Source organism: Macaca mulatta, chromosome 19 (genome assembly GCF_049350105.2).
Source record: "Macaca mulatta isolate MMU2019108-1 chromosome 19, T2T-MMU8v2.0, whole genome shotgun sequence".
Lineage (NCBI taxonomy): Eukaryota > Metazoa > Chordata > Mammalia > Primates > Cercopithecidae > Macaca > Macaca mulatta.
This window is the reverse complement of record NC_133424.1, coordinates 61,183,345-61,210,820: the sequence shown is the minus strand read 5'-3', so window position 1 is coordinate 61,210,820 and position 27,476 is coordinate 61,183,345. Positions and strand designations below refer to the sequence as shown.

At 53.1% G+C, this 27,476-nt stretch overlaps 2 protein-coding genes and 1 long non-coding RNA gene across 8 annotated transcripts; 2 read left to right on the top strand and 1 right to left on the bottom strand.

Moving 5' to 3' along the window:
• The first annotated feature begins 374 nt into the window (after positions 1–374).
• On the top strand, positions 375–6,808 carry IZUMO1 (izumo sperm-oocyte fusion 1). Of its 4 annotated transcripts, XM_077976602.1 has the most exons (10): positions 375–862; positions 1,351–1,658; positions 2,000–2,074; positions 2,765–2,851; positions 3,108–3,128; positions 3,796–3,876; positions 5,357–5,457; positions 5,717–5,870; positions 6,182–6,359; positions 6,632–6,808. In XM_077976602.1, exons 2-10 carry the CDS (start codon positions 1,424–1,426, stop codon positions 6,750–6,752), a joined length of 1,053 nt encoding a protein of 350 aa, XP_077832728.1. In that variant the 5' UTR covers positions 375–862; positions 1,351–1,423; the 3' UTR covers positions 6,753–6,808.
• Positions 6,632–27,257, top strand: RASIP1 (Ras interacting protein 1). 3 transcript variants are annotated; one of them, XM_077980508.1, is made up of 12 exons: positions 6,632–7,139; positions 7,373–7,513; positions 8,035–8,720; positions 11,776–12,131; positions 17,686–18,339; positions 19,823–19,860; positions 20,098–20,249; positions 20,368–20,471; positions 22,266–22,509; positions 22,717–22,889; positions 25,844–26,022; positions 26,778–27,257. In XM_077980508.1, the coding sequence occupies exons 1-12, from the start codon at positions 6,841–6,843 to the stop codon at positions 26,926–26,928; spliced, it is 3,177 nt and encodes a 1,058-aa protein (XP_077836634.1). In that variant the 5' UTR covers positions 6,632–6,840; the 3' UTR covers positions 26,929–27,257. The 3 variants fall into 3 exon arrangements, with proteins under 3 accessions (XP_077836634.1, XP_077836632.1, XP_077836633.1); XM_077980506.1 differs by having other exon boundaries at positions 11,776–12,178; positions 17,664–18,339; positions 25,844–25,991; positions 26,845–27,257; XM_077980507.1 differs by having other exon boundaries at positions 6,736–7,139; positions 25,844–25,991; positions 26,845–27,257.
• On the bottom strand, positions 11,583–23,234 carry LOC144337207 (uncharacterized). Its single transcript, XR_013410007.1, has 3 exons — positions 23,098–23,234; positions 18,892–19,053; positions 11,583–12,030 (listed from the first exon to the last, which is right to left on the bottom strand). It is a non-coding gene; the product is annotated as an uncharacterized LOC144337207 (long non-coding RNA).
• Positions 27,258–27,476: the final 219 nt, after the last annotated feature.

The following is a 27,476-nucleotide window of genomic DNA, read 5'->3' as shown; positions in this document are numbered from 1 at the left end:
GCGCTAATCAGCTACAGAGAAAGAGGCCCCAGGACATTTTGGGAATTGTAGTCTTATGGCTAAAATGTCCACTTCGTAGCTCGACAGCCGTTTCCAAGGACCGCGGTAGGGGCGGCAGCGGCTTGGGGGGCCGGATCTAGCCCAAAGCCTGGGTCCTGGGGCAAGGAGAGGGGAGAAAGCTGAACGCTAGAGTCCGGTCCTTGACTCTGGAAGCCAGAGCAGTCAGGAGCCTTCCTCTTCGGTAGATGCAGGGAAAGTTCTAGTCCAAAAAGGCTGCAGCCTCTGTGACGTCATGGAGCGATAGGCGGGGCCTCCCTTTGTTGCAGTCCAATCAGACAGAGTTGGGCTTCTGGGTGGGGCCAAGGAACGCCCAAGGAATATCTATAAGGGAATTCGGGCCCCTACGTGAGAAGCTCGCAGCGGGTGGTTGCAGGAGTTCCCTGAGGAGAGGGGATCCTCCGTGACTCAGACCCCCATCGAAAAGCTCTCGATTTCACGCAACCAACCTTACCCTCGTCCCCAACAAAATCCTTGATTTTAGCCCTGGGAAAATTAGCGTAGGTGGTCATGACCCCGGGTTCTTCTTTAAAAGCCCTCAGAACCTGGACCGGGCTCCTCAACGAACCCCAGTGTTAGAAGCCACAAGTCAGGAATCGAGGTCGGGGAGCGGCTCTTTAGGGTGCATCACTGTTCAGGATGCACCAGGGCTCCTTTTTCTAAGCAGAAGGGTGCGCCCCGCAAATTGGGAGCCCGTTAGTTTTGGGGAAGGGTGAACAAGGGCCCCCTGGGTCTGGAGGACCTTATGGAGTCTTGCTTAAGTCTTAGTACGGACCCCAGGTTTAGGAATTCGGAATGTGTTTTGGTTTTGAAGGACTTCCGAGTTTGACAATATCGGGTTGGGTCTGTGTTAGATGATTTATTGGTTTGGGCTTTGAATCTTCAGCTTGAGGTTCAACAGGTTTTTGGGGGCTGGCGGGTGAGTGCCTCACGGTTGCGCTTAAGGGTTGGAGTTCAGGATCACGTCAATCTGGGGACTTGGAAAATTCCATAGTTTGGGATTTTGGGAAGGGGCGCATGGGGTTGGGAGATTCCAGGTCCTGAGTTTGGGGACTTACGAATGCTTCCTGTTTAACGGTTTTTCTGATCTCTCAATTGGGATGCAGTGAGAACCCTAAATTTGGGGTCCCCTGGGTTGGGGCTCAGTTTCACACTTCGGAGGCATTTGATGAACGACATAGGTCCTCTTTATTTGGAGATTTCCTGAAGATCCTCTTTTCGCGGTTTGGGGACTCCATGGGTAGGGAGCCCAGTGGGATTTCTTAAGATGGATTTTGGCTTTTCTCCGTTTAGCGTTCTCCTGCTCTCGGTTTGGGGTGAGAGCAGCCTTCCTAACGGTCTTCGGGAACTGTGCGCGCCGGCTGCAATGGGGCCACATTTTACCCTCCTGTGTGCGGCGCTGGCCGGTTGCTTGCTTCCTGCCGAGGAGTGTGTTATGTGTGACCCGTCTGTCGTGCTGGCGCTAAAGTCCCTGGAGAAAGATTATCTGCCTGGCCATCTGGACGCGAAGCATCACAAAGCCATGATGGAAAGGGTAGAGAAAGCCGTGAAGGATTTCCAGGAACTGTCGCTTAATGAGGATACCTATATGGGGGTCGTTGGTGAGGGCAGGGGGGACCACGGACCCCTGGGTCCTGGGAAAGGGAAGGAGGGAGATAAGACCAGGGGGAGGAAGAGGCTGACAGCAAGGTCTCCGGGATTCGGGAATGGAGAAGGCTGAGATGCAGATTCTGAAGTTCCCTGGGGCTAGTACATACTGTTTTCCCTATCCTTATCCGGCGATTTTACGTAATAAAACTACAATTCCCAGAAGGCAACGGGCGACTGAGTCCTTAACCAGGCCTATCCTTGCCCAGTGGCCTCATGGGTATTGTAGTTTCTAAGGTTAGGCGCGCCAATGAGACAGTAAGGCTGGAATCTGGGGTTGTATCTCTCTTGACAGACGAGGCCACACTGCAAAAGGGGTCCTGGAGTTTGCTGAAGGATCTGAAACGCATCACAGACAGTGATGTAAAAGGTAAATGCACCAAGGGAGTAGGGGTCCAGAATCTCTCAGGGAAGCCAGCATTAGTGCTGCCTGGTCTCTTGGTCAGATACTAGGCTGTGGGGCCAGACTGCCTAGGTTCAAATGCCTGCTCTGCCACTTCCTAGCTGTATGCCCTTGAGCAAAGGACTTGGAAGCTCCCTTGGCTCTAAAATGCTCCCTCAGTTGTTCAGTTTAAATGTGTATTGCTGGCCGGGCGTGGGTAGCTCATGTCTATAATCCCGGTACTTTGGGAGGCTGAGGCAGACAGATTGCTTGAGCTCAGTAGTTCAAGACCAGCCTGGCCAACATGGTGAAACCTTGTCTCTACAAAAAATACAATATATATATATATATATACACATATCTATAACCTGGGCATGGTGGTGTGTGCCTGTAGTCCTAGCTACCTGGGGGGTTGAGGCCGGAGGATTGCTTGAGTCCAGGAGGTTGAGGCTGCAGTGAGCCATGATTGCACCACTGCACTCCAGCCTGGGTGGCAGAGTAAGACCCTCCCCCATCCCCCAAAATATGCATGGCTTAGCCTAGCGGCTGGCATTACGTTAGACGGTCAATTTTAGTGCCCTTTCCTGAGAAGGCCAGGAAGTAAACTGCCAGCTCTGCAGGCAGAAGTAAACTTCCAGCACCTCACACGTGGGACTGGGGGTTCCTGTGTCTTCCCAGGTGATCTCTTCGTGAAGGAGCTATTTTGGATGTTGCACTTGCAAAAGGAAACCTTTGCCACCTATGTTGCTCGATTCCAAAAAGAGGGTGAGAGAAAATGGGAGTCTGTGTCCCCCAGCTCCTCTTTCCACTATCCAAGAGTCCCTGTCTCCAGCCCCTTACTTCTCCAAGCCCAGTTCCTCAGCTTCTCCAACTGCCTCCTCCTTCAGACCCAAGTCTTTTCTCCCTCAAACCCAAGAGCCCAAAGCCCAGCTCTTCCCCAAACCTCCTCTTCCATCATCTTTCATTTAGAAATCTGACTCTGTCATCTCTTTCTCTCTCTTTTTTTTCTCTTTTGACACAGCTTATTGTCCCAACAAATGTGGTGAGTCCGGATTACAGAAGTTAACCCTCTAGTCCTCATCCTGCCCTCTACATATTCTGCTTCCCCACTCGCCTTTTTGAATCCTGATGGTTTTGTCATTCTCCGCCTTGGAGAGGTTCCTGGGTCTCCACTATTCTTTTTCCACCTTGGATTTCTTGGGGAGCAGGTCATATTCTACTTACACTCTTTTTTTTTTCTTTTTTAAGACAGTCTCACCCTGTCGCCCAGGCTGGAGTGCAGTGGTGCAATCACGGCTCACTGCAACCTCCGCCTCCGAGGTTCAAACTATTCTCCTGCCTCAGCCTCCCTGAGTAGCTGGGATTACAGGTGCCCACCACCACACCCAGCTAATTTTTGTATTTTTAGTAGAGACAGGGTTTCACCATGTTGGTCAGGCTGGTCTTGAACTCCTGACCTTGTGATCTGCCCACCTCGGCCTCCCAAAGTGCTGGGATTACAGGAGTAAGCCACCACGCCCGGCCTTTACTTACACTCCTTACTGAGCCTTGTTGGAGTCCACTTCCTACCCACCTGCGTCCTGGTCCTGTCCCTTCCTCTGACCATGTAGGAATGTCGTAGATGACCTGGCCCCAGCCCTTGGCCCTGACCTCTCCTTTTAGCCATGCCCCTTAGTGGGCAAATACAAGCCTTGACTCTGCCCCTCCAGGTGTGATGTTGCAAACTCTGATCTGGTGCAAGAACTGCAAAAAGGAGGTTCACGCTTGTCGAAAGTCCTACGATTGTGGGGGTGAGAGAACTGTACTCAGCAGGAGGAACTGGTGCAGGTGGGGTGGGGCGATAGGAGAGACAGACTAGAGAGAGCTTAGATGGGGGTGTGGGGGCAGTAGACAAGAAAAGGCAGGGTTTAGGCCAGGTACAGTGGCTCACACCTATAATCCCGGCACTTTGAGAGGCTGAGACGGGAGGATCGGGAAGCCAGGAGTTTGAGACCAGCCTGGGCAGCATAGCGAGACCCCATCTCTACAAAAAAATTTTAAAATCAGCCAGGTGTGGTGGTGTGTTCCTGTAGTCCCAGATACTTGGAAGGCTGAGGCAGGAGGATTGCCTGGACCCAGGAGTTGGAGACTGCAGTGAGCTACGATCATACCACTGCACTCCAGCCCGGGCAAAAGAGTGAGACCTTGTCAAAAAAAAAAAAAAAAAAAAGTCCGGGCGCGGTGGCTCAAGCCTGTAATCCCAGCACTTTGGGAGGCCGAGACGGGTGGATCACGACGTCAGGAGATCGAGACCATCCTGGCTAACACGGTGAAACCCCGTCTCTACTAAAAAATACAAAAAACTAGCCGGGCGAGGTGGCGGGCGCCTGTAGTCCCAGCTACTCGGGAGGCTGAGGCAGGAGAATGGCGTGAACCCGGGAGGCGGAGCTTGCAGTGAGCTGAGATCCCGCCACTGCACTGCAGCCTGGGTGACAGAGCGAGACTCCGTCTCAAAAAAAAAAATAAAAAAATAAAAAAAAAAGAGGCCGGGCGAGCTGGCTCACACCTGTAATCCCAGCACTTTGGGAGGCCGAGGAAGGTGAATCACGAGGTCAGGAGTTCAAGACCAGCTTGGCCAAGATGGTGAAACCATCGTTTTTGTACTAAAAATACAAAAAAAGTAGTCAGACATGGTGGTGGGCACCTGTAATCCCAGCTACTCGGGAGGCTGAGGCAGAGAATTGTTTGAATTTGGGAGGTGAAGGTTGCAGTGAGCCAAGATGGCGCCACTGCACTCCAGCCTGGGTGACAGAATGAGACTTCGTCTTAAAAAAAAAAAAAAAAAAAAAGCGAGCGAGAAAGAAAAGAAGAGAAAAGACGGGGTCACAACAAATGTAAGAGGATTAGGGGAGGGTAAAGAACCGTGAAGGAGGCCGGGCGCAGTGGCTCATGCCTGTAATCCCAGCACTTTGGGAGGCTGAGGCAGACAGATCGCCTGAGGTTAGGAGTTCGAGACCAGCTTAGCCAATGTGGTGAAACCCCGTCTCTACTAAAAATACAAAAATCAGCCGGGCATGGTGGCGTGCGCCTGTAGTCCCAGATATTCAGGAGGCTTAGGCAGGAGAATCGCTTGAACCCGGGAAGCGGAGGTTGCAGTGAGCCGAGATCAGGCCACTGTACTCCAGCCTGGGCGACAGAGCAAGATTCCATCTCAAAAAAAAAAAAAAAAAAAAAAAAACCCAAACAAACAGAACCGTGAAAGAGTGTCCCATGGTCTTCCTCCACCCCCAGAGCGCAATGTGGAGGTTCCTCAAATGGAAGATATGATCCTGGACTGTGAGTTAAACTGGCATCAGGCTTCTGAAGGCCTCACTGATTACAGCTTTTACAGGGTGAGGGCCTCAACTTCTGTAATCCTTGAACTCCCTAGACTACAATACTTGTGTACTGGATCTGTGGGCCTGCACCCACGATTCTCATGACCCAGGCGGGTGGTCTATTAGGTGTGGTCTCTACTGGGGATCCCGTGCCCCAACCAGTGACACCCTGGACACCCACCTCCCACACTGAGGCCCTGTGATCTTCTCAACCCGGTACTCCCCCAACCCCTGAATTCCTCAGGCCTCAGTGACCCCTTGAGCTTGGGTCTAGGTTTGGGGGAACAATACGGAGACTTTGGTGTCCAAGGGGAAAGAGCCCACCCTGACCAAGTCCATGGTGGGTCCAGAGGATGCAGGCAGCTACCGCTGCGAGCTGGGCTCTGTGAATTCCAGCCCAGCCACGGTCATCAATTTTCGCGTCACAGGTCAGTGCTGTGGGGTTGAGAGAAGTGTAGGATTCAGGGCCCAGGAAAGCTGGGGGTCCGCGTCGGGGGCGTGGCCTCGGCGATGGGGGCGTGGCTTCCTGTTGGGTGTGGTTTCGGGGCAAGGGGTGTGGCTTCCCGCCGGGGGCGTGGCCTCTGACCCCGAGGACAGGCGTTCCCTTGGGTGTGTTCAGGCTTTACACTGTTGAAGGCGTGATTATCTCTGGGATGGCAGGCTACCGGGACGGGCTTGCCTTTGCCAGGGCAGGAACTCCACGCCCTGCCAGGACTGCTCTTTACACTTTCTCTAACAGTGTTGCCCAAAAGGGTCGAGGAGGAAAAACCGTCCCCAAATATCGTAACCCCGGGGGAGGCGACCACGGAGTCGTCCAATACCCTCCAGCCTCTGAAGCCCGAGAAAATGCTGAAAGGCCGCCTTCTGGGGCTGCTGATCTGGGGCTCCCTAGCACTGATAACCGGCATTACCTTTGCGTGAGCAACCCGTTGAAGAAGGCTGGCTAGGCTTGGAGTAACGGGCGGGGCTTCCAGGAACCCAACGCAGAAGCTGGGCTGGGGGCTACTGAGGACTGAGAGCAGGACTTTCCTGGGGATGGAGTGCGGGGGGCTTGCATAGGAGGACTTCGAAGGGCGAGGCTTAGATAATTGCTAGAATAAAGTCACACAGGGGGTGGTTGGGAGGGGTGTCCCCCACACAATTACTACCCAACCCGGTTCCATGATCTGCACCCCACTCCCACCCCTAGGATATTTTGTCGAAGGAAGGTGATCGATTTCATCAAGTCCTCACTGTTTGGCCTTGGCAGTGGAGTGGCCGAGCAACCCCAGGTCCCAAAAGAAAAAGCCACAGATTCGAGGCACCAATAAAGATTTATCTTGTTGTCTAAGCATCTGACTCACTCCCCTGGACGGGGCTGATCCTAGCCTTTGGTTCCCCGAGAGCAGAGGTCTGGGGATGGGCTCCGGCCTGAGGGAAGAAGGGCGGGAAACCAGGACCCTTGGGTCGTGGAGGGGGCCATCTGGCTGCGACGTAATTCCAGAATCAAGGAATGGGGCAGGGCCAATCCTCCCCAGATCTCCTCCCCCAGGCCTGGTCTCCTCACAGGACGCCCCCTCCCCGCTCTTCCTGCCGGGTTTCCTCTTGCCTTTTCCTGTCCCCCACCCAGTGCTGGGAGCCGTGGCAGAGGCAAGAGCAGTGGAACTGACCCAGGCCAGTGGAGCCAGGGCCTCCGGGTGTGCCGGACCCGAAGCAGGGTAAGAGCCAGGGACCCAGCGGCCCAAACCCTCCTCCCTGGGACCCAAGACTCAGTCCCCCAGCCATCTTCCATCCCAGGACCCAGGAATCCAGGGTACCATCCCTCTCCTCCCTCTGGGCTCGCAAGTCTGAGCCCCAGTCCCCTCCTCCCTCTGACTCGGAGTCCAGGTTCCCTCCACCCCATTCCCACAAGAGTGCCTTAGGAGTTGAGGCCTTCCTCGCCTTCCCTTAGGGCCATGCTATCTGGTGAACGGAAGGAGGGCGGAAGCCCCCGCTTCGGGAAGCTTCATCTCCCCGTGGGCCTGTGGATCAATTCCCCCAGGAAGCAGCTGGCGAAGCTGGGGCGGCGCTGGCCCAGCGCAGCCTCTGTCAAGTGAGTGCCATCTCTGCAGGACTCCTGGCCCTGCACACCTGCCTCCCATCTGTCCCTGTTCACGGCCCAGTCCTGCAAAGGGTTGGCTCCGGTCCTCATCCTGAATTGGGCAAGCGAGCTTGTGGGTAGTGCGAGACGGTGGGGCGCAGCGATACCAGGGCGCTGTGGGAGTAAGAGCTAGGCCAGGCAGGAGGTGGAGTGAGGCCAGATCGGCACCGGGATGAGGACAGAAAGAGCAGGGGGATTGATTCACCTTCCTTCCTCCCCTCTCTGCTCACCTCTTGGAATTTCCCTCTGTGGGACTTGCCTTTATTTATTTATTTATTTATTTATTTATTTATTTTCTCTCTCTTTGCCTCGCGTCTCTGTGCCAACCCTCACCCCCGCCCCGTCCATCCACCCTGGATCCCTGTCCTCTCTCTGGGTCTCTGCTCACTTCCCTCCTAATCTGTCCTCCACCCCCGTCTTGGCGTGTTGTTCGGGTCTCTCTCCCGCGACTCTGTTCCCCGGCGGACTCCCAGGTCTTCTTCGTCGGACACGGGGAGCCGTAGCAGCGAGCCGCTACCTCCGCCCCCGCCGCACGTGGAGCTGCGGCGAGTGGGCGCTGTCAAGGCGGCCGGGGGAGCCTCCGGTAGTCGCGCCAAGCGCATCTCCCAGCTCTTCCGGGGCTCGGGGACCGGGACCTCGGGGTCCGGCGGCGCGGGAGGCCCTGGGACCCCGGGGGGTGCGCAGCGCTGGGCCAGCGAGAAGAAGCTGCCGGAGCTGGCGGCGGGCGTGGCCCCCGAGCCCCCGCTGGCCACCCGCGCCTCCGCGTCCCCGGGGGTCCTCAAGATCTTCGGCGCCGGACTGGCATCGGGCGCCAACTACAAGAGCGTGCTGGCCACGGCGCGCTCCACGGCGCGCGAGCTCGTGGCCGAGGCTCTAGAGCGCTACGGCCTGGCCGGCAGCCCCGGTGGCGGCCCGGGCGAGAGCAGCTGCGTGGACGCCTTCGCTCTGTGCGACGCACTGGGCCGGCCCGCGGCGGCGGGCGTGGGAAGCGGCGAGTGGCGGGCGGAGCACCTGCGCGTGCTGGGCGACTCAGAGCGCCCGCTGCTGGTGCAGGAGCTGTGGCGGGCGCGGCCCGGCTGGGCGCGGCGCTTCGAGCTGCGCGGTCGCGAGGAGGCACGGCGCCTGGAGCAGGAGGCCTTTGGGGCTGCAGATGGCGAAGGTGAGCTGCGGGCGGGGCTCTGGGGCGGGCACTCGGGGCCAGAGAGGCGGGGTCCGTGGGGCGGGGCCTGGGCGGGGCTTGTGGGACCCGCGGGCTGGCTGGGGGCGGAGCCCGCGGGAGGGGACTGGACGGTGCGTGTAGGACTCTAGCAGGTGGAAGGCAGAGCTAGAGCAGGGCCGGGGGCGGCCAGATGGGCGGGCCTGAGAGTTGGGTGGGGCTTGTTGATTGAGCAGGAGTTTTACGGGGGCCGAGGCTGGGGCTTAGGCGGGGCGGGGGCTGGTTGCTGGTGGTGGCTTGGAGTGGCCTGAAGTGGTTCCGAATTGGGGTTAGGGCCTTCTGCAGGTATTTCAGACTGCCTTGGAGGAGGTGGGGTGTGTAGCGGGGTCTGCGGAGTAGTAGATCCTGAGGAGAGTTTGTGGAATGGGCAGGAGTCCGCAGGGACCTGAGGGATTCGCCCTGTGTGGTAGGTTAGAGGACACTAACAATTTGCTGACCTTTGAAAGTTTCTTTCTCTACCCAATCCCCACTTTCTGGTAGGGTTTCTGCGAGGTCTGTTAGGTGTACATCCTGCAGCTTAGTGGCTTAAAATGTATTCTTCTTCGATGTGGTTTCTTGGGGCCAATTGGGAGAAAGTGAAATCAATAGCGCAACTGTTTTGATACTGAATATTGACAAGGGTCTTTTTGAATTAAAGAACTAGTCCTGGCCGGGCGTGGTGGCTCACACCTGTAATCCTAGCACTTTGAGAGGCTGAGGCGGGCGGGATCACCTGAGGTCGGGGGTTCGAGACCAGCCCGGCCAACATGGTGAAACCCTGTCTCTTCTAAAAATACAAAACTTAGCCAAGCGTGGTGGCGCATGCCTGTAATCCCAGCTACTCGGGAGGCTGAGACATGAGAATCATTTGAACCCGGGAGGCAGAGGCTGCAGTGAGCCGAGATCGCGCCACTGTACAACAGCCTGGAGGACAGAGCGAGACTTCCTCAAAAAGACAAAAAACGAAAAAAAAAAAAAATGTCCTCCAGAAAAAGAAAAAGGAGTTGGAGAGACCTAGGAGCCGGAGGAGTAAGCCCGAACAATGTTCTCGGGAGCGATGCAGAGCAGATGGGCGGGGCCTGTGGTGGGGCGGGGCTTGTGGAAAAGCGTGGCCTGGCGCACAAAGTGTTGGGTCGCGCGAGGAGTGGTGGCATGTAGTGCGCATGGGTCTCTGTGGTAGGAGGCAGCTCTGCCAAGCAGGTTGAGGTGGTTATTGAGCAGGGCCTATGTGGGCGGAGCATAGAAGGGGCGACACCTACGTGAGTGAATACAGGTTCCTAGATCAGGCCTGCTGGGGCTAAGATGGGCGGAGCCTCTGAGGGGCAGGCCTTGGATAAGACGGCCTTAGGCTGGGTTGACTGCCAAGTGGGATCAGATGGGAAAGGAAAGGGCTGGAGGAAGATGACATTGTAGAGGCGAAGGAAGGCCTTGACCTCAGAGAAGGCCAGGCCTGGAACAGAAGGTAGAGTCAATGGTGAAATAGCTGGTGCTGGACCGCGCCTGGCAGGGGTGGGGCCTGGCGCACTGAGAGCATGAGTCTGCTCAGGGAGCCTTCTAAACGCTTTTCTGTATCTGAGCCTCCCTTTGGGAGATAGAATGTTATCGCAATTAAACTGATGGGCTTGGAACTGGGGTTTGGATTCCAACCCATTCTGTGACAGTTAATCTCAGTAAAATCCTAGGTGAGGATTCAATGGGATAAAGGGGCACAGGGCTTGGTACAGAGTAGGTGCTTAATAAAGAATGATGATAATAATCATTGTCTCCACCTCCCCACGGACAAAATATCCATTGAGCACCTGGTGTAGGCCACACATTTTCCTTTTTTTTTTTTTTTTTGAGATGGAGTCTTGCTGTGTTGCCCAGGCTGGAGTGCAGTGGCACGATCATGGCTCACTGCGACCTCCACCTCCAGGTTCAAGCAATTCTCCTGCCTCAGCCTCCCGAATAGCTGGGATGACAGGTGCCCACTACCACGCCTGGCTAATTTTTTGTATTTTGAGATGGGGTTTTGCCATGTTGGCCAGGCTGGTCTTGAACTCCTGACCTCAAGTGATCCACCCACCTCAGCCTCCCAAAGTGCTGGGATTACAAGCATGAGTCACCGTGCCCGGCCTGGCCACACAGTTTTCAGGGCACTGGGGAATACAGTGGAGACGTTAACAGATGAGGTTTCCACCCTCCCATATCTCACAAGCCTAGTGGAAAACACATTAGTCCATTCATTCAGCTCATTTCCACTCGGTGCCTACTGTGTGCCAGGGTTCTTGCTGGGTCCAGAAAAAGCCCAGAGTACCCGGTGGTGCAGTCACCTGCTTCAACTTGGACTGTCAGGGACGGGTGTTTAGGAAGAGGTGGTTTCAGTCTCCTGGAGGGCAGGGTCTTTTCTGTTACCCAGAGACTTGACAGTCTTAAGCATGTAGTAGGTACTCAGTAAATACTTGTTAAAAGAACAAATGGGGCTGGGCGCGGTGGCTCATGCCTGTAATCCCAGCACTTTGGGAGGCCGAGACGGGCAGATCACAAGGTCAGGCGTTCAAGACCAGCCAGTTTGAGACCAGCCTGGCCAACATGGTGAAACCCTATCTATACTAAAAATACAAAAATTAACCGGGTGTTGTGATGCACGCCTGTAATCCCAGCTACTCGGGAGGCTGAGGCAGGAGAATTGCTTGAACCTGGGAGGCAGAGGTTGCAGTCAGCCGAGATCGTGCCACTGCACTCCAGCCTGGGTAACAGAGCGAGACTCCGTATAGAAAAAAAAAAAAAAAAAAAAAAAAGAATAAATGATTCAATGGAAAAGAATGAATGAAATTCCTGAGCTGAAAACTGCAAGAAGGGTATTAATCAGGAGAGAAAGGTGTTCCAGGCACAGGGAACAGAATACCCAAAAGCCTAAATCCTAAATGTGGGAAGCAGCGTCACCTCTCTGTAACCAGTTATTTGTCTCATCATCTGCAACTCTGTGTCTGTCCCTGTCTTTCCTGGCTCAGCCTCACTGTTTTCCATCTCTCGGCAGGCACGGGCGCCCCTTCGTGGCGGCCACAGAAGAACCGCTCCCGGGCGGCGTCGGGCGGGGCGGCGCTGGCCAGTCCTGGCCAGGTGACGGGATCAGGAGCCCCAGCTGGGTCTGGAGGCAAGGAGCGCTCGGAAAACTTGTCCTTGCGGCGCAGCGTGTCGGAGCTTAGCCTTCAGGGGCGGCGGCGGCGGCAGCAGGAGCGGAGACAGCAGGCACTTAGCATGGCCCCGGGGGCAGCCGACGCCCAAATCGGACCTGCAGACAACGGAGACTTCGATCAGTTGACTCAATGCCTCATCCAGGCCCCCAGTAACCACCCCTACTTCCTGCTGCTCCAGGGCTACCAGGACGCCCAGGTAAGCGCCACCCCAGCCCCGCACGCCCAGAGCCCTATACCCCACCTGTTGGTGGGTGAGCAACAGAACTACAACTCCTAGAATGCCTAGGGGCGCGCTAGCCTCTGGTACTCTAGTGGGGCGTGGTCCCTCAAGGTTCCAGAGTAGAGATTCACAGGTGAGATTTACAGGAGATGGAGAGTAGATGACGGAGAAAGAGTCCATTGGAGTAAGCAATAGGAAAGAGTTCACTTTATTCAAAGTTGGAGGAAAGCACTGTCTTCATTAAGGAGATTCCATTGTAGAAAGAAGATCCCCGCTGGGTGTGCGGTTTACTCCCATAATCCCAGCACTTTGGGAGGCCAAGGTGGAAGAATTGCTTGAGGCCAGAAGTTTGAGACCAACCTGGACAACATCGTGGGATCCTGTCTCTACCAAAAATTAGGCGTGGCGCAGTGGCTCAGGCCTGTAATCCCAGCACTTTGGGAGGCCTTGGTGGGTGGATCACCTGAGGTCAGGAGTTCGAGACCAGCCTGACCAACATGGAGAAATCCCGTCTTTACTAAAAATACAAAATTAGCCGGGTGTGGTGGTGTGTGCCTGTAATCCCAGCTACTCAGGAGGCTGAGGCAGGAGAATTGTTTGAACCCAGGAGGCAGAGGTTGCGGTGAGCCGAGATTGTGCCACTGCACCCCAGCCAGGGTGACAGAGCAAGACTCCATCTCAAAAAAAAAAAAAAAAAAAAAAAAAAAAAAAAAAAAAAAAAAAGCCAGGCATGATGGTATGCGCTTGTGGTCCCAGCTACTCAGGAGGCTGAGGCAGGAGGATCTCTTGAGCTCAGGAAGTCGAGGCTTCATTGAGCTATGATGGCACCACTGTACCATCACCAGCCTGGGCTACACACAAAGGCCCTGTCTCCAAAATAAATTTTTTTTAAAATAAAAATTTTTTAAATAAAAAATTGTTTTAAAAGAAAGAAGATCCCCTTGGAAATATCTATTTCTTGAATCTGTTTCTTAAGAGGGAGTAACAGGGGATCCGCCTTCTAGGGCAGGGAAGTCATTTGGTGCCTGGGATCATGTTCTGGATAAGCTTGTGTTTTCTTGGTAGGAGTGCACTGACCCCCCGCCATTTTTTTTTTTTTTTGAGATGGATTATCTGTCACCCAGGCCGGACTGCAGTGGCGTGATCTTGGCTCACTACAACCTCCGTCTCCCAGGTTCAAGCAATTCTCCTGCCTTGGCCTCCTGAGTAGGTGGGATTATAGGCACCTGCCATGATGCCCAGCTAAATTTTGCATTTTTAGTAGAGACAGGGTGTCGCCATGTTGGTTGGGCTGGTCTCTGAACCCCTGACCTCAAGTGATCCACCTGCCTCGGCTTCCCGAAGTGCTGGGATTACAGGCGTGAGCCACCGTGCCCAGCCAGCACTGACCCATTTTTAGAAGGTGATGCTTTACATGGGAACAATTTGACCACTATGGATGGAGGCAGGTGGTATTGATCCTTCTATCTATTTTACATAGCTGGGTACCAATAGAACTTGATTGGTACGAAAGAGGAAGAAAGGATTGGTGATTGAGGATCAGTGGGAAGTTACTGCATTAATAGAAATGTAATGTGTTGTCTGGGCACAGTGGCTCACTCCTGTAATCCCAGCACTTTGGGAAGCCGAAGCAGGAGGACCACTCGAGCCCAGAAGTTTGGGACCAGCCTGGGCAACAGTGAAATCTCGTCTCTACAAAAAAGGACAAAAAATTACCCAGGTGTAGTGGCACCTATCTGTAGTCTCAGCTACTCAGGAGGCTGAGGCAGGAGGATCCACTGAGCCCAGGGAGGTCTAGGCTGCAGTAAGCTGTTATCACACCACTGCACTCCAGCAGAGAGAGTGAGTAATGTGTTATTTATATATATTCATTTCACATAAATATTCATTTATGTGCAGTGATGGGGGAATTATCCTTATGGTGTGGCCAACCGATGGTTAATAATGGTACAGCCAAGCTAAACAAGTATAGCTGGGACCAATGGCAAAACCTTGTCTCTATAGAAAATGAAAAACAAAAAGAAGGTGGTATAGCTTATTCGACAGTTCCATTTTTACGGTCACAGAAAGATCCAACTGGGTTAGGCAGCTTGACTGTGTATATGGGTGAGAGGTAAGACTCTCTTCAGGAAAGAGATTGCATGGAGAAATTCATTCCTCCTTGTGGGGGCAAGGAGATGGGGAGAGCTCACTGTAGTAAAAGGATTGTATATACTGTAACAGCTATTCCTCTGGACAAGGCTGGAGAACACAAGGGTCTCTTTTGGGAAGGTGGTCAAATTGGAAGGACATATTCTTCCAGGTGGCAGTTCAAAGTAAGCCTGGGCAACATAGTGAGACCTCTTCTGTATAAAAAATGAAAAACAGGCTGGGCGGTGGCTCACGCCTGTAATCCCAGCATTTTGGGAGGCTGAGGCGGGCAGATCATGAGGTCAGGAGATCGAGACCATTCTGGCTAACACGGTGAAAACCCATCTCTACTAAAAATACAAAAATTAGCTGGGCGTGGTGGCGGGCACCTGTGGTCCCAGCTACTCGGGAGGCTGAGGCAGGAGAATGGTGTTAACCTGGGAGGCGGAGCTTGCAGTGAGCCGAGATTGCTCCACTGTACTCCAGCCTGGGCGACAGAGTGAGACTCCATCTCAAAAAAAAAAAAAAAAAAAAAAAGAAAAACAAAAATTAGCCAGGCGTGGTGGTGTATGCCTGTAATTCTAGCTACTCGAGAGGCTGAGGTAGGAGGATCACTTGAGTCCAGGAGGTGAAGGCTGCAGTGAACCAAGATAATGCCACTGCACTCCAGCCTGGATGATAGAGTGAGAGACCCTGTCTCAAAAAAAAAAAAAAAAAAGAAAAGAAAAGAAAAAGAAAAAAAAAAGGTCTCATTGGAATTGTTCACTCCTTGGAGGCAGGAATAGCAGGTGAATCTATTGTAGGAATTCATCTGGGTTTGTCGATTCATGGAGTGGCTGTGATGTGAGAGTTCACTGTAGGTGCTGAGAAAGCATCCCTTCCTGGGCGAGGGAGCAGGAGAGCCCACTGTAGAAAGGGGGCTTATTATTTTGAGTCTCCCATTCCTTCAGACAGGAATGAGGAACAGGAGATTCCACCCTCAGAAGTGGTAAGACTGGAAAGGCCCATTTTTCTACAAGGACAGATGAGCAAATCTTTAGGAGGTAGGAGTCTTTTGGAAACATCCATTCGTGGGGTAGGGGTAATGGTAGAATTGAGTGTACAAGGGGGATCTATGCATATCAAGATGCCTGTTGTCTCAGACATGGTTGGTGAACGGAAGGCAGTCAAATTGAGTGGTTCTGTATTTATGGAAGGGAGATGAGAGCCCATTTTTTAGGACGAGGTCTTCTGGAATGCCTGTCTTCATTTGGTAAATGAGATGGAACGCTCTGGTAAGAAGAGGTTGTCCGTGAAGACATTTATCTATACGTGGAGTTACCGGAAGAGCCCACTATATGGAGATCTTTTTGGAGATGCCCTTTTTGGGGACTGGAATATTGAGAACATCCATTGATGGAAGGGGGACTATCTCTTTGAAATCCCCCATCAGGGGACTGGGAGTAATAGGTGAGTCCATTGTAGGAGGATGTCTCTTTGGAAGTGAGATCATCATGGTGTGGGAAATGAGTAAGTCCACTGTAGAAAGGGGATCTCCTTCGACGTGCGTACTCAGGGGGAGAAGAAATTGGAGGAAACTTTTGTTCCAAGAGAACCTCTCTCTCTCTTTTTGAGACAGAATTTCACTCTTTTTGCCCAGGCTGGAGTGCAATGGCACGATCTCGGCTCACTGCAACCTCCACCTCCCAGGTTCAAGTGATTCTCCTGCCTCAGCCTCCCAAGTAGCTGGGATTACAGGCATGAGCCACCTCGCCTGGCTAATTTTATATTTTTAGTAGAGACAGGGTTTCTCCATGTTGGTCAGGCTGGTCTCGAACTCCCTACCTCAGGTGACCCGCCTGCCTTGGCCTCCACTGTGCCTAGCCTCTTTTTTTTGAGTCTCACTCTGTTGCCCAGGCTAAAGTGCAGTAGCGTGATCTTGGCTCATTGCAACCTCCACCTCCTGGGTTCAAGCGATTCTTGTGCCTCAGCCTCCCAAGTAGCTGGGACTACAGTCATGCACCACCATGCCTAATTTTTGTATTTTTAGTAGAGATGGGTTTCATCATGTCTGGTCTTGAACTCTTGACCTCAGGTGATTCACCTGCCTCCGCCTCTCAAAGTACTGGGATTACAGGCATCAGCCACTATGCCCGGTCCAAGGGAATCTCTTTACAAGTACCCATTCATTGCTTTAGGAATATTGAGAGAAACTATTATTGGAAGGGGAAATATATCTGGAAGCCTTTATCATGGTGGGGTGGGGGTGAAATAATGGACAGGTGGGACCAGGGATGGGGAAAAGGAGATTTCCTTGGAAAGGTCCATTCTTTGAGGATGAGTGTAGTTGGACAGTTCATTTTAGAAATGGGGATCTCCTTGGAAGCATCTAATGCTTGAGGGAAAGAAATGGTAGAGCCCACGTTAGGAAATGGTCTCTGACCATCTCTGGAGGTCAGGAGATGGAGACCATCCTGGCGAACACGGTGAAAACCCGTCTCTACTAAAAATACAAAAAAAAATTAGCCAGGCGAGGTAATTCCTGTCTGAAGGAATGGGAGACCCAAAATAATAAGCCCCCTTTCTACAGTGGGCTCTCCTGCTCCCTCGCCCAGGAAGGGATGCTTTCTCAGCACCTACAGTGAACTCTCACATCACAGCCACTCCATGAATCGACAAACCCAGATGAATTCCGGACTACATACGGGCGCCTGTAGTCCCAGCTACTTGGGATGCTGAGGCAGGAGAATGGCGTGAACCCGGGAGGCGGCGGAGCTTGCAGTGAGCGGAGATCACGCCACTGCACTCCAGCCTGGACGACAAAGTGAGAGTCCGTCTCAAAAAAGAAAAAAAGGAGGGGTCTCCTTGTACATAGCCGGTCTTTGGGATGGGTGTTATGGGACCATCCACCACACAAAGTGCCTGGAAGAGTCCACTCAGTGGCGGTGGGGGTGCTTAGACAGTCCTTTGAGATCCCAGATCTCCTTGGAGTGTTCATTCAAAGTCGGTGGGGGGCCGGGCGCGGTGGCTCACGCCTGTAATCCCAGCACTTTGGAAGGCTGAGGTAGCTGGATCACCTGAGATCAGGAGTTCCAGACCAGCCTGGCCAATATGGTGAAACCCTTTCTCTACTAAAAATACAAAAATTAGCCTGGTGTGGTGGCGGGTGCCTGTAATCCCAGCTACTCAAGAGACCGAGGCAGGAGAATTGCTTGAACTCAGGAGGCAGAGGTTGCAGTAAGCCGAGATCGTGCCACTGCACCCCAGCCTGGAGGACAGAGCGAGACTCCATCTCAAAACAAAAAAAAAAAAAAGGAGAGAGAAGAAAAAAAAAGTTGGTGGGAACAGGAGAGTTGTAGAAAACAGATCTGAAGATCGGTATGGAAGTGATGTCCTTAGTGCATCCTCGTTTCCCCTCCAGGACTTTGTGGTGTATGTGATGACGCGAGAGCAGCACGTGTTTGGTCGAGGTGGGAACTCGTCGGGCCGCGGCGGGTCCCCGGCTCCCTATGTGGACACCTTCCTCAACGCCCCGGACATCCTGCCCCGTCACTGCACAGTGCGCGCGGGCCCTGAGCACCCGGCCATGGTGCGCCCGTCCCGGGGCGCCCCAGTCACGCACAACGGGTGCCTCCTGCTGCGGGAGGCCGAGCTGCACCCGGGCGACCTCCTGGGGCTGGGCGAGCACTTCTTGTTCATGTACAAGGACCCCCGCACTGGGGGCTCGGGGCCGGCGAGGCCGCCTTGGCTGCCTGCGCGCCCCGGGGCCCCGCCTCCGGGCCCTGGCTGGGCCTTCTCCTGTCGCCTGTGCGGCCGCGGCCTGCAGGAGCGCGGCGAGGCACTGGCCGCCTACCTGGACGGCCGTGAGCCAGTCCTGCGCTTCCGGCCGCGCGAGGAGGAGGCGCTGCTGGGCGAGATCGTGCGCGCTGCAGCCACTGGTGCTGGGGACCTGCCGCCCCTCGGGCCCGCCACGCTGCTGGCGCTGTGCGTGCAGCATTCCGCCCGTGAGCTGGAGCTGGGCCACCTGCCGCGACTGCTGGGTCGCCTGGCCCGGCTCATCAAGGAGGCCGTCTGGGTGAGCGCCCCCCAATCCCCATCCAGCCCCACCAGCGCCCCAAGTCCCTTCTCCAGCCTCCCCTCCCCACCTTCAACTCTTTTCATAGCTGGGCTGGATGAAACCACTGTTCCCATGATGCCTCAGGAAGGATTTGGGTTTTTTGTTTTTGTTTTTGAGACGGAGTCTCGCTCTGTTGCCCAGGTTGGAGTGCAGTGGCGGTCTTGGCTCACTGCAACCTCCCCGTCCTGGGTTCAAATGATTCTCCTGCCTCAGCCTCCCGAGTAGCTGGGATTACAGGCGACTGCCAGCACGCCCGGCTAATTTTTTGTATTTTTAGAAGAGCCGGGGTTTCACCATGTTGGCCAGGCTTGTCTGGAACTCCTGACCTCGTGGTTTGCCCGCCTTGGCCTCCCAAAGCGCTGGGATTACAAGTGTGAGCCACCACACCCAGCGTTTTGGGGTTATTAAATAGTAAGGGGCCCCCCATAGAACGCTGGGAGTTGTAGATCCACTGCACTTAAAGGGAAGCCCAAACTGGCCTTAGGAGAACTCACCTAAGCATGAACTCACCTTAGGAAGAAGCCATTATGGGAGATGGTGGGGGAGAGATCCCACTGGATGAGAAGTTGGGAGAGGTCAATGTGAGAATTCACTGCAGCCCATTGGGCTCGGAGTTTGGATAGTAGTGAGCAAATTCATTCTTGGAGGCGAGGAAGCACAAAGCCACTGGACCTACAGATGGAAGTTCCAGAAAGAAACCATTCAGAGTGGGGGAAATGTTCCATCCTATTCAGCTAGGGCCTAACCAGAGAGGTTTAAGGAGTTTCTTGAGGGTAAAAATTGGAGAAGAGGACCTGAAGGAGCTACACCACTCATAATTGTAGAGTGTGTGTGTTTTAAAAAGTAAGGAGAGACCATTCTAAAGCTTGTGGGATTAGAATTTGTCTGAAGAGCTGGGCGTGGTGGCTTATGCCTGTAATCCCAGCACTTTGGGAGGCCGAAGTGGGCAGATCACCTGAAGTTGGGGGATCGAGACCATCCTGGTTAACATGGTGAAACCCTGTCTCTATTAAAAATACAAAAAATTAGTCGGGCATGGTGGCACATGCTTGTAATCCCAGCAACTTGGGAGGCTGAGGCAGGAGAATAGCTTGAACCTGGGAGGCAGAGGTTGCAGTGAGCCGAAATTAAGCCATTGCACCCCAGCCTGGGCAACAACAGGGAAACTCCATCTCAAAAAAAGAAAAAAAGAATCCGTATGAAGAGTAAAGGCCAGTTGCAGTGGCTCACACTGTAATCCAACTGCTTTGGGAGGCCAAGGTAGGAGGATCATTTGAGCTCAGGAGTTGGAGACCACCCGGGGCAACATAGTGAGACTCCATCTCTAAGAAAAGTAGGATCAGTCTCTATGAGAATTGTGCTTCTAGAAAAAACAGGGTATTAACTTATAAGCCCCTCAGTGGATCCCCCTCACCTTGATTCTGATCTTACTGTTCCACAGGAAAAGATTAAGGAAATTGGAGACCGTCAGCCAGAAAAGTAAGAGAAATTCTGAGCAGAGCGGCCTGGGGGGATGCAGGGGTTGGGTTTTGCGTCCAGTTCTGTGTTCACCCCATGCATGTCTCAGTCCAAGTTTCTGCTTCTCCCTGGCACTCAACTTTTCCAGCTGTGCCATGGGGGTTGGTCTTGGTCTCCCATTTAGACTTAGAAATCTTGGGGTTTGTAAACTATGATGAGGGTTGGGCAGGGATCACAAATTCCTTCCTCTTTTTCAAGCCACCCTGAGGGGGTCCCCGAGGTGCCCCTGACTCCTGAAGCTGTGTCTGTGGAGCTGCGGCCACTCATGCTGTGGATGGCCAACACCACGGAGCTGCTTAGCTTTGTGCAGGAGAAGGTGCTGGAAATGGAGAAGGAGGCTGACCAAGAGGGTGAGCTCTGACCCAGGCTCAGGCTTGTCCAAGTCTCCCATCATGCCTTGCACCTGGGAACCTGGGCTCCTGGCTGCCAACTTCTGGTTCTCCCTCTTAACCCCAAGCCTGTCCTCAGACCCACAGCTCTGCAATGACTTGGAATTATGTGATGAGGCCATGGCCCTCCTGGATGAGGTCATCATGTGTACCTTCCAGCAGTCTGTCTACTACCTCACCAAGGTTGGCCCTTGCCTCTTACTTCCTGTTTGACATAGTGTCACTTCCTGTTTCACTTAACATCACTTCCTGTTTGTGGTAACATCACTTCTTGTTTGAACTACACTGTGTGGCTCTGATGTCACTATTTGACCAAGATTTTCTGCTTCTCTGACATGACATCCCATCTCACCCAAGGACTTTGCTGTTCTGACACCACTTGTTTGATCTTACATCACTTCCTGCCTTTCTGGCTTCTTTTCCTTTGTAATCATCACCTGGGCAAATGTGGTGGTTCACATCTGTAATCCCGGCACTTTGGGAGGTCGAGGTGTGTGGATCACTTGAGGTCAGGAGTTTGAGACCAGCCTGGACAACATGGTGAAACTCCATCTCTACTAAAAATACAAAATTAGCCACGCGTGGTGGCCTGCGCCTGTAATTCCAGCTATTGGAGAGGCTGAGGCACAACAATCACTTGAACCTGAGAGGCGGATGTTGCAGTGAGCCAAGATTACTTCATGCCACTGCACTCCAGCCTGGCAGATGGAGCAAGACTCCGTCTCAAAAAAATAAAGCCAGGCGCAGTGGCTCACGCGTGTAATCCCAGCACTTTGGGAGGCCAAGGTGGGTAGATCACGAGGTCAGGAGTTTGAGACCAGACTGATCAACATGGTGAAACCCCGTTTCTACTAAAAATACAAAAATTAGCTCGGTGGTGCCTGTAATCCCAGCTACTCAGGAGACTGAGGCAGGAGAATCGCTTGAACCCAGGAGGCAGAGGTTGCAGCGAGCTGAGATTGCACCACTGCACTCCAACCTGGGCGACAGAGCGAGACTCCATCTCAAAAAAAAAAAAAAAAAAAAAAAGTAGTAATCACCACTTTTGACAGGCTGACCTCACTACTTGGTAACAGTCACCATTACCACCTTCTGAATCTCCCATTTTCTAAGTCTACTCTTCAGTCACTGTTAAGTTTTATATATAATAGATAGATAAATGATTGATAGATAGCTAGAGATCAAATAGTGCCAGGAACTGATTTAAACTGAAGATCCTCTTTCATCAGGCCCCACTTCCTTCGCTTGCTGACCTCACTTCCTACAGTTCTGAATTCACTTCCCTTTCAGAAACACAGATCTTTGTCTCTGAGTGCCCTTCCTGGAAGGGCCTGCTTTCTGCCCCAGTCTCCCCACCACTACCCTTGACCTAATACCGCTTCGTGGCATTCTTAGGGTTTCCGGCTTATGGTATGCCTGATGCCCTATCTGCAAGAATGAGAGAGGATCTTTTGGGACAGATGACTATCAGTCTCTAAGTTCCTCTAGCAGCCTAGATTGTGAAGCCCTTTCCTCCTTCACTTCCTGTACATTCCTGCCAAGTGTGCTTTCATTTCTTCTGTTTCTGACCTCATTTCCTGTCCTTGGCCTGATCTCACTTTCCACTGGCAAACTGCCATCCCACTCCCACTTCCTGATTCTCCATTCTTTTTCTTTCCTTGGGGAATTTGGGATGAATAATTCTTTGACTGAAAGGGAACTCTTTGTCCAGTATCCTTTGTCCTCCTTGAGCTGTCTCTGCTGAGAACTACAAGTCCCACAATGCACAAGAGGTGATCTTAAAATACTCAAGAAACTTATATACCCTTCCACCAAGTAGGGATTTGCTCATGGAGACCCTTTGGGTGTTGACTGTAGAATGGACTACAACTCCCAGGAGACCTTGGTGGAGCTCCCCATTATCTTCATGCTCTATTACCCTGAAGCTTCCTGGGAGTTGTAGTCCAATCACTTGTTTCCCCTTCTCTATTTCCTCAGACTCTGTATTCAACTCTGCCTGCTCTCCTGGATAGTAACCCTTTCACAGCTGGGGCAGAGCTGCCGGGGCCTGGCGCGGAGCTGGAGGCCATGCCTCCAGGGTTGAGGCCTACCCTGGGCGTGTTCCAGGCCGCCTTGGAGCTGACCAGCCAGTGTGAGCTGCACCCTGACCTCGTGTCTCAGACTTTTGGCTACTTGTTCTTCTTCTCCAATGCATCCCTTCTCAACTCGCTGATGGAAAGAGGTGAAGGTTGGCTGGGAGCTGTCAGGGAGGCAAAGATGGGAACCACTGAGACTCAGGTCAAAGTAGACACACCACGGGCTCAAGCCTCACCTTTGGGTACCCTGGAGAACAAGCTCCAGATCCCAGGCTGAAGGATAGGAACAGTCTGGGAGGCAGGAGGACAGAGTCCAGCTAACCAACTTCCTCTCATACCTTTAATGCCCACAGGTCAAGGCCGGCCTTTCTATCAGTGGTCCCGAGCTGTTCAAATCCGAACCAACCTGGACCTTGTCTTGGACTGGCTACAGGGAGCTGGGCTGGGCGACATTGCCACTGAGTTCTTCCGGAAACTCTCCATGGCTGTGAACCTGCTCTGTGTGCCCCGCACTTCCCTGCTCAAGGTGACTGCTGGTCAGCTGTACCTGACCCCTGACCTCTGACTCCTCAACCCCCCTCAGCCACCTTCTGTATTCAGCTCACCGTTGGAACTCCCCTTGAACCCCATGCCATCCCCAGCTCAGACACTGTGGGTAACACATTGGCAGGTAGAAGGAAGCCAGCACCAACAATGACCAAACTCGGCTGTGTCTGAATCCTGGTGGAACTTACTAAAAATGGCTTCCAGGCCTGGGCCAGGCACGGTGACTCACGCCTGTAATCCCAGCACTTTGGGAGGCCGAGGCGGGCGGATCACGAGGTCAGGAGATCAAGACCATCCTGGCTAACACGGTGAAACCCGGTCTCTACTAAAAAAAAAACCAAAAAATTAGCCAGGCGTGGTGGCGGGCTCCTGTAGTCCCAGCTCCTTGGGAGGCTGAGGCAGCAGAATAGCGTGAACCCGGGAGGCGGAGCTTGTAATGAGCCAAGATTGCGCCACTGCACTCCAGCCTGGGCAACAGAGCGAGACTCCATCTCAAAAAAAAAAAAAAAATGTTTCCAGGCCTGGCGTGGTGGCTCACGCCTATAATCCCAACACTTTGGGAGGCCTAGGCAGGTGGATCACTTGAGGCCAGGAGTTTGAGACCAGCCTGGCCAACATGGCAAAACCCTGTCTCTACTAAAAATACAAAAATTAGCCAGGCATGGTGGCGCACGCCTGTAATCCAAGTTACTCTGGAAGCTGAAGCAGGAGAATCGCTGGAACCTGTAAGGCAGAAGCTGCAGTGAGCCAAGATTGCACCATTGCACTCCAGCCTGGGCAACAGAGCAGTATCTTGTCTCCAGAAAAAAAAAAAAAAGTTTCCAGGGTCCCTCACTCAGACATGCTGAGTCAGAAAGTCTGGTATGAGACCAAGGAACATGTTGGTTAAAACATTCATTGAACATGAACTACCTGCCAGGCACACTGTTTAGCACTTCTAGTTTAATGCTGACAAAGCCCCATCAAAGTAGGTGACTATTTTTCAGATGAGGAAACAGAATCAGGTAGGACAGGTCGCTTGATTTCATTTATTTTTCCTTATTTATTTATTTATTTTTGAGACGGAGTCTCACTCTGTCACCCAGGCTGGAGTGCAATGGCATGATCTCGGCTCACTCCAACCTCCGCCTCCCGGGTTCAAGCGATTCTCCAACCACAGCCTCCTGAGTAGCTGGGATAACAGGCACACGCCACCACACCCGGCTAATTTTTGTAATTTTAGTAGAGACAGGGTTTCACCTTGTTGGGCAGACTGGTCTTGAACTCCTGACCTCAGGGGATTCGCCTGCCTTGGCCTCCCAAAGTGCTGGGATTACAGGCATAAGCCACCATGCCTGGCCAGTTTCAATTATTTGTATTTTCCTTTCTTTTTATTTATTTTTTTAAATTTTATTTATTTATTTATTTTTTGAGACTGAGTCTGGCTCTGTCGCCCAGGCTGGAGTGCAGTGGCTGGATCTCAGCTCACTGCAAGCTCCGCCTCCCGGGTTTACGCCATTCTCCTGCCTCAGCCTCCCGAGTAGCTGGGACCACAGGTGCCCGCCACCTCGCCCGGCTAGTTTTTTGTATTTTTTAGTAGAGATGGGGTTTCACCGTGTTAGCCAGGATGGTCTCGATCTCCTGACCTCGTGATCCGCCCGTCTCGGCCTCCCAAAGTGCTGGGATTACAAGCTTGAGCCACCGCGCCCGGCCTCCTTTCTTTTTAAATATCTTACAAAACTGTTCCCCATAGACATTTATTTATTTATATCAAATGTTTATAATGGGCTGGGTGTAGTGGCTCATGCCTGTAATGCCAGCACTTTGGGAGGCCAAGGTGGGAGGACCACTTGAGCCCAGGAGTTTGAGACCAGCAGGCAACACAGGGGAGACACCATCTCTACCAAAAATTTTAAAAATTAGCCAGGTGTGGTGGCACACATCTGTGGTCCCAGCCAGAAGCAGAGATGGAAGGACTGCTTGAGTCCAGGTGGTTGAGGCTGCAGTGAGCCACAATCATGCCACTACACTCCAGCATGGGTGACAAAGGAAGACCCTGTTTCAAAACAGTAAGGAAGTTTACCATGCATTTAATAAACCCCAGGCAGCATTCCAAGTACTTTACAATTTTGCCATATTGCATCCTCATACCAACTCTATTAGATAGTTCCTGTTCTCCAAATTTATGGATGAGGAGACTAGGGGATGGTGACCTGCCAGAAGGTAATAAGTGACCCACTGGGATTTTTGAACTCAGGCAGTTTAGGTGGAGTCTCTGATGTTAAGTGCATTGATGGTTCTGATGTCAGCTACATCAGGTGCAGACATCGTCAAACAGATACAAAGAGTGGCTACCACAGAATAATGAATCCCAGCTAGGCGCAGTGGCTCATGCCTGTAATCCTAGCACTTTGGGAAGCTTGAGACCAGCCTGGGCAGCATAGTGAGATCTTGTCTCTACAAAAAATTAACCAAGTGTGGTGGCATGTGCTTGTAGTCACAGCTGCTCTGGAGGCTGGGGCCAAGGATCACTTGAGCCCAGGAGTTTAAAGCTGCAGCAAGCCATGATCGCACCATTGCACTACAGCCTGGGTGACAGAGTGAGACCCTGTCTCTTTAAGGACAAAAAATAAAAATAAAAAAAAAATAATAATAATCCCCAAGTACCATCGTCATATTCAATAATATAAACGAATGGCCAATCTTATTTACTTCCAGCCCACTCATTTCCTGTATCCTCATTTATCCTGAGGCAAATCACATTTTAAAAAATTGCTGGGAGCACACCCTTCCCCACCATCACTTTGGTGATAAACAGACTTCACAGTGCCCGGAAGACACTGCAGAGATGCCATTATCTTCCCGCCACACCCACTCCCGTTATGGAAGCCCTTCCATTTCACTTCTCAGCTGCCCCGTAATGACCATCAACCTCTCACCTGGTCTTCCCACCAGGCTTCCTGGAGCAGCCTAAGAATGGACCACCCCACCTTGACCCCCGCCCAGCTGCACCATCTGCTCAGCCACTACCAGCTGGGCCCTGGCCTCCAGCCGCCAGCCGCGTGGGACCCTCCCCCTGCAGAGCGGGAGGCTGTGGACACAGGTGAGGAGCAACGGGATACAGCATTGGGGCTGTCAGCTTTCTTCTTCTTCTTCTTCTGAGACGGAGTCTCACCCTGTCACTCAGGCTGGAGTGCAGTGCGCGATCTCGGCTCACTGCAACCTCTGCCTCTCAGGTTCAAGCAATTCTCCTGCCTCAGCCTCCTGAGTAGCTGGGATTACAGGCGCGCGCCACCACGCCTGGCTAATTTTTTGTATCTTTAGTAGAGACGGGGTTTCACCATGTTGGCCAGGCTGGTCTCGAACTCCTGACCTCGTGATCTGCCCGCCTCGGTCTCCCAAAGTGCTGGGATTACAGGCGTGAACCACCGCACTTTTATTCTTTTCTCAGGATCTTGGAGTCCAGATCCCCAGTCTCCTTCTAAACCGATTCTGGACCCCTGTCCCTCTCCACCAGGACATAAGCGCAGGACCCAGCCCCTTCCCCCCTCAAGATACAGGAGTTCAAGCCCCCAGCTCCCTTTATTCTCAGTGGTTCGCATCCCTAGTCCATTCCCTCCACCAGCCACCCACCCACCACCCCTAGGAGTCCAGGTCTCGGGACTTTCACTCCCCTGAACTTGACTCCTCCACCTTTAGGAATCTGTAAGGCAAGTTCCGAGCCCCTCCTCGGGGATTTGGGACGCCGTTTCCCAGGCAGCAGTGGCTTTCCATCGTCTGAATTACAACTTCCATCATGCCCAGGGGCTCCTAGAGTAGCGTGTGAACGGACCCTGCCCCAGGAGTTGCTGGGGTTTGAAGTTTTTTTCTTCCTTTGGGTGTGACGCAGCCTCTCCCCGATGCAACTACCTCACTCCCACTTTCAGACTCTAACCCCGCCTACTTCGGTCTCACAGGTGACATCTTCGAAAGCTTCTCCTCGCACCCGCCCCTCATCCTGCCCCTGGGGAGCTCGCGCCTGCGCCTCACTGGTCCAGTGACGAACGACGCCTTGCATCGTGAACTCCGCAGGCTACGCCGCCTCCTCTGGGATCTTGAGCAGCAGGAGCTACCAGCCAATTATCGCCATGGGCCTCCCGTGGCCGCGTCTCCATGAGAACCAATACCAAACGAGAGCGCGCACCTTGAAATGTCGCGGGCTTCCACTGACAGGAGCCCGCCTGGGCGCAGAGCTTTATGGGAGTTGTAGTTCTTGTCGCGCGTGGAATGTTGGGAGATTGAGTTTTCGGGAAGCAGCGGATGGGACGGTGGGAGCATGGGCTTAGGATGTGAATGCCAAGGACAAATAAAGGTATCTGTGGTATCGGCAGCGCCTCGATTGTTAAGACTTGGGGGCGCTAATGATGGTTTTCTGCAGAACAAGGTTGCAGGGCCCTTGTCTGGGCCCCTGCCGAGTCTGAGTAGGTATTTATAGCCACGGCCTTGGCTCGCCCTTTTGCATGTAATCCAATCCAAGAGCACAGGAGCTTCCCACACCCCTCAGAACACGGCCCTAAGCTTGCTCTGCCGATTATAAGGCCCTCAGTCC